General features: G+C 54.7%; 1 protein-coding gene across 1 annotated transcript in view; it reads left to right on the top strand.

Moving 5' to 3' along the window:
- Positions 1–159: 159 nt before the first annotated feature.
- The window catches only part of LOC102262320 (E3 ubiquitin-protein ligase RNF213-like), a gene marked incomplete at its 3' end in the record, with an annotated part of 35,294 nt that continues 30,958 nt past the window's right edge, over positions 160–4,495 (top strand). Inside the window, exon 1 of the mRNA XM_014533936.1 lies at positions 160–777. Coding sequence (XP_014389422.1) covers positions 160–777 — 618 coding nt within the window. The remainder of the gene's footprint in view (positions 778–4,495) is intronic.

Raw genomic sequence — 4,495 nt, 5'->3', positions numbered from 1 at the left:
ACTTATAAGGCTTTGTTGTGAAAATTGAAGGCGGGGGTGGGGAGCGGGTGTCTGGACTCGTATTGAGAGAAAAAATGCCAGTGAGTGCGATCCCTCGAGTTTCCTCAGGAGCAGCAAGGGGGAGGGGAGAGTCCCGTTGGACTGGTGGGCTCACGGGTGATGTCCTCTTATGGTTTCACAGTGGACTGCAGAAAGATTGCCAAGAAACACGCAGAAGACCTGGGCAGGAAATGCCTAAATGATGTTGTGATGGCGAGTCCATCCCCCACCTCCTTAGACATGGAGTGGGTAACGCACTACAACCTGAGCGCCCACGTTCGAGAAATGGCCACAACAATAGACTTGCTCAAGGACAGTCACATCTTCCGGACCTTCTGGGCAGAGGCCGCCCGGGCGCTCCTTCCGCCAGAGGAGGAGAAGGTACGGGGAGGGCCGCTTGTGGACATTGAAGATGTGTATGATGACCTGTACCTTCCTTGCTTCAACAAGTTCAGGAAACTGTATGAGGACCTGAAGTCGGGCGAGCTCACCTTAGGGGAAGTGCACACCATCTTCGGCGTCTTTGTGAATAAATATGACGACCTCACCTTTGACCTCAGAGTCATGTGTGCCCTGGACCCCAGGGACCCAAGGGATTGGATCCAGGAGCGAATGGGGCAGGTCAGGGAATACCACCACCTGCATCTGTCTGCCAAGGCAGCCAAGGTCATCTTGGAGGTCAAAGAGACCTTGGGCCTGACTGGGGACTTCAGTCTTCTCCACTTTGTACTAAGAATCGTAAGTTATTTGCCAGGGACCCTTGGGGTTCAGGTGGGGTCCCAGCTCAGACTCCTGGCAGCCCTGGGCTCTCTGGCTTGTAAAGCCTGGACGGGAGTTTCCTGTTTGCATTTCACTGGGTGCTGAATGTGCAGGGACCTGGTTTCCCCTCGGCTTATACATAGTGTGACAGCTCCCTGACACGAGCATCAAGGACACAGGACAGGGCTGTGTGGCCCTCTCAGATGTTGGATGTTTGTAGAGAGCCAAGGCCTGGCTCCGTGGCTGCCCCCTCCTGTCTGTGGGAGCCGCCCAAAGAGTGACTTCTGTGAACATCAGTAAGAAGGGGGTCTTTCGGTTTCTGCTCTTTGAGGACAAGAGTTTAGGAGGCAGACTGGGGCCTGTACAGCAGCAGAGAAGGGTGTGAAGAGGATGAAAACTCAGCACACGATTTGGAATCACACCTGCATAGGCGTGAGCTATAGCAGTGGGCTCTGGAGTGGGTCCCGGGTCTGGGCCCTCACTTTTCCACCTACAACGCAGGAAAATAACACATGCCAGGTGGTTCTTGTGGAAGCTGCTTAGCAGAATGTCCCCAGAGACCAGGGGTGGTTATTACTGATCAGGCTCTGTAACATCTGGAAGCACTTCCCTGAGAATAGCTTTGTCGGGCTTTTGCTGGAGGCACCTGTCACTTTTTTAGAAATTTCTATTTCGTTTCTTGGAGAGAATTTGAGGTTCCCCTTCCCCCTTGGGAATGAGAACTGTGGCTAAGCTCAGCGGTGGGGGTGTTTCAGAGGATGCTGCATGGAAGTGGAACCACAGGCACAGGGGTGAGTGAGGAGTTCCCTGCAAAGGTGGCCAGCTGTGCCTGAGTGTGTCATAACCTAGGCAAGTGGCACTCACTTGCTGACTGGCCCAGCATCCGGCATCTGACCTCAGCTGATGCCTCCTGCTCCCTGGGCTGTTGTTCTGCCCTGTGGTGACCCCACCCTGCCCTGTGGGTTCCCATTCACTGGCAGCACCAGGTCAGCCCTTTTGTCCTGGACCTGTCACCTAAACAGCAGCTGGTGGCCTCCCCACCAGAGTATCTGACAAGCCTCTCCCAGTCCGTTTCTGAAGCCCACATCTCAGGCTTCCCACCTGCCCTGAGCCAGGCAACTCATCCCTCCAGCACCTCGAGCCCAACCCCCAGCACTGACTTCCCTCCTTCCCTTCCACATTACCCACATCTGTTCCCAGGAGACCTGCTGGCTGCTTGGGATGAGCCTGCCAGGGAGGTGTTTCCCTCCCCCGTTCCCCGCCATCCTCTTAGAGGAAAAGCCACAAGTCTTGCCCCAATGCCCCTTCAGTGCCCTCTGACCTCCTCTCCTGCAGCCCCTCCCCCCAGTCCAATGGCCTCCCTGTCTTTCCTGGGACACACTGGCCTGCTCTGATCCCAGGGACACTGGCTGTTCCTATGCTTGGAACACACCTGTCCTCAAGGCAGCACAGCTGCCCCTCCCCTCCTACAGCCTTTGCTCAGTTGTCTCTTCCCCAAGCCCCTCCCCCCTGCCCCAGCCCCCAGTGAAAGCTGCAGCCTGCCCCCCAATCCCACTTCCTTTGTGTGTCTGTCCTGCAGCTTCAGGGGAGACTTTTGCTCTCTTGTTCGCTGCTTTACCCCAGGTCCCTGGCAGTGCCTGCACACAGTAGGTGTTCCATAAATAACTGCTGCATGATTCAAAGAAGGTCCACTGGGCCCATGTGTGTTTTGTAAACACGTGCTGCTGCGTGTGCATGTGAGTGTGTGTGCATGAGCACAGAGAAAACAGGTGCCGGCAGTCCCAGGCCTCCCTGCTCTCACCTGGGGTGACCTCTAAGAATGCACCTGAGCTGGGGGCAGGGGCGGCCCTTCCATCGCTCCATTTCCCATGCATTTGTACCAAGTGCACAGGTTTTGGACGCTGCAGATGGTCTGCAGGTGAATAGTGAAGCTGAGATGAGCTCGGCAAGCAGGATGAGTTTCAGAGACAGAGGGCTACTGCTCGCTCAGGCAAGTAGCAAATCCTCCAAAGTTCTCATGGCTTTTATTGGGGAGTACAGCAAGTAACACTGACAAACAGGCATGCCTATGAGATCATCTGAGCTAAGTTATACATTAAACTATTAATTTCCTATATTGTTCAAAGGTCCCTTCAACCTGCAGCTGTGTACCCTCCCTAGTACTTTCCGTGCCCTCATGGACTATTTATCACCTCAAGGAAATTCTGCCTCTGAACAATAAATCTTGCGTGCAAGACTTTGTTCTGACATGGCCCGCTTACAGGCCCCTGTCTGTTCTTGGCAGAACGTCCTCTTTTAGTTAACTTCTCTTTTCACTTGACTGGCTACAGACGCTGTGCTTGGGCTCAAGGGCACAGAGGGGAGGGCGCTTCATGTTGTGGGTTTTGTTTTGTTGATTTTCTTCTGCATCCAACCCCTGGGGAGGAGATCTGGGTGACAGACCCAAGGGCGCTTGAGGGTCACAGAACCAGTGACCCTAGGTGGTCAGCCAAGTGTCCACTCCCTCCTTGATTCCTTGCTGTCTAGATTTGGGATTATGGCGTGGCCGAGTGCCTGGGGTCCAGGTGGGACCTCCCGCCCACCAGGCTCCTCACCCCTGCTCACTAGAACATCTACTTGGGTGGGTGGGGACCTTGGGAGGGAAGGGGTCTCTGGGGCTTCAGCGATTCAACAAAATAAAACCAAATCCTGCCCAACCGGTGTGGCTCAGGGGTTGAGCGTTGACCTGTGAACCAGTTTGATTCCCGGTCAGGCACATGAAGAACAATTCACAGGAAGATGAATGAGCAACTGCTGGCACAGATGTTTGCTGGGTCTGCAGAGAAGGTAGGAGCCCAACAGGATGTGGTGCAGGCCCTGCTGGCTCCACCCCCTTCCCCAAACCTGACCCAACCTGTAAATGCCACACTGCACCTGCTTGGCCTGGACCAGGCCCTCAGTCTAAATTCTTTTAGGCTGTTCAGGGGGAGGTAAAAGGCCCATCCTGGGTCTTTTGTTTTTGAAAGGTAATCAGCCTAAAATAATCCTCAGGGCAAAGACACATTGGGGTGGTGAGGTCCTGCTCCCTCCAGCAGCCGTCCTCCTCAGGTCCTCAGCAGGGCACAGTCACTCCCACGCAGAACCCTCACCTCCCCGATGCTCAGCACCCCAGTCGCTGCCCTCTTCTCCCTCTGAGCACAGTAGGCAGTGGATGGGGCCATTGGCCGTTTTGCTGGGTGACTGTGGGTGTGGCAGGTACTGGTCCTGGTCAGTCAGTGGGGGTGCACAGCAGGGCCAAACACCTGTGCCTGAATGATGAGACCCTGCCTGACTCCGCTGGACCCCAGGCACTCGGCCACGCCATAATCCCAAATCTAGACAGCAAGGAATCAAGGAGAGAGTCGACACTTGGCTGACCACCTAGGGACACTGGTTCTGTGGGTCTGACTGTAACCCAGATCTCCTCCCCAGGGGTTGGATGCAGAACAAAATCAACAAAACAAAACCCACAATATGAAGCACCCGTCCCTCTGTGCCCTTGAGCCCAAGCACAGCGTCTGTAGCCGGTCAAGTAAAAAGAGAAGTTAACTAAAAGAGGACGTTCTGCCAAGAACAGACAGGGGCCTGTAAGCGGGCCATGTCAGAACAAAGTCTTGCACGCAAGATTTATTGTTCAGAGGCAGAATTTCCTTGAGGTGATAAATAGTCCATGAGGGCA

Source organism: Myotis brandtii, unplaced genomic scaffold (assembly GCF_000412655.1).
Source record: "Myotis brandtii unplaced genomic scaffold, ASM41265v1 scaffold1231, whole genome shotgun sequence".
NCBI classification, from domain to species: Eukaryota; Metazoa; Chordata; class Mammalia; order Chiroptera; family Vespertilionidae; genus Myotis; species Myotis brandtii.
The sequence above is the reverse complement of the archived record's forward strand: the minus strand, read 5'-3'. Positions and strand labels throughout refer to the sequence as shown.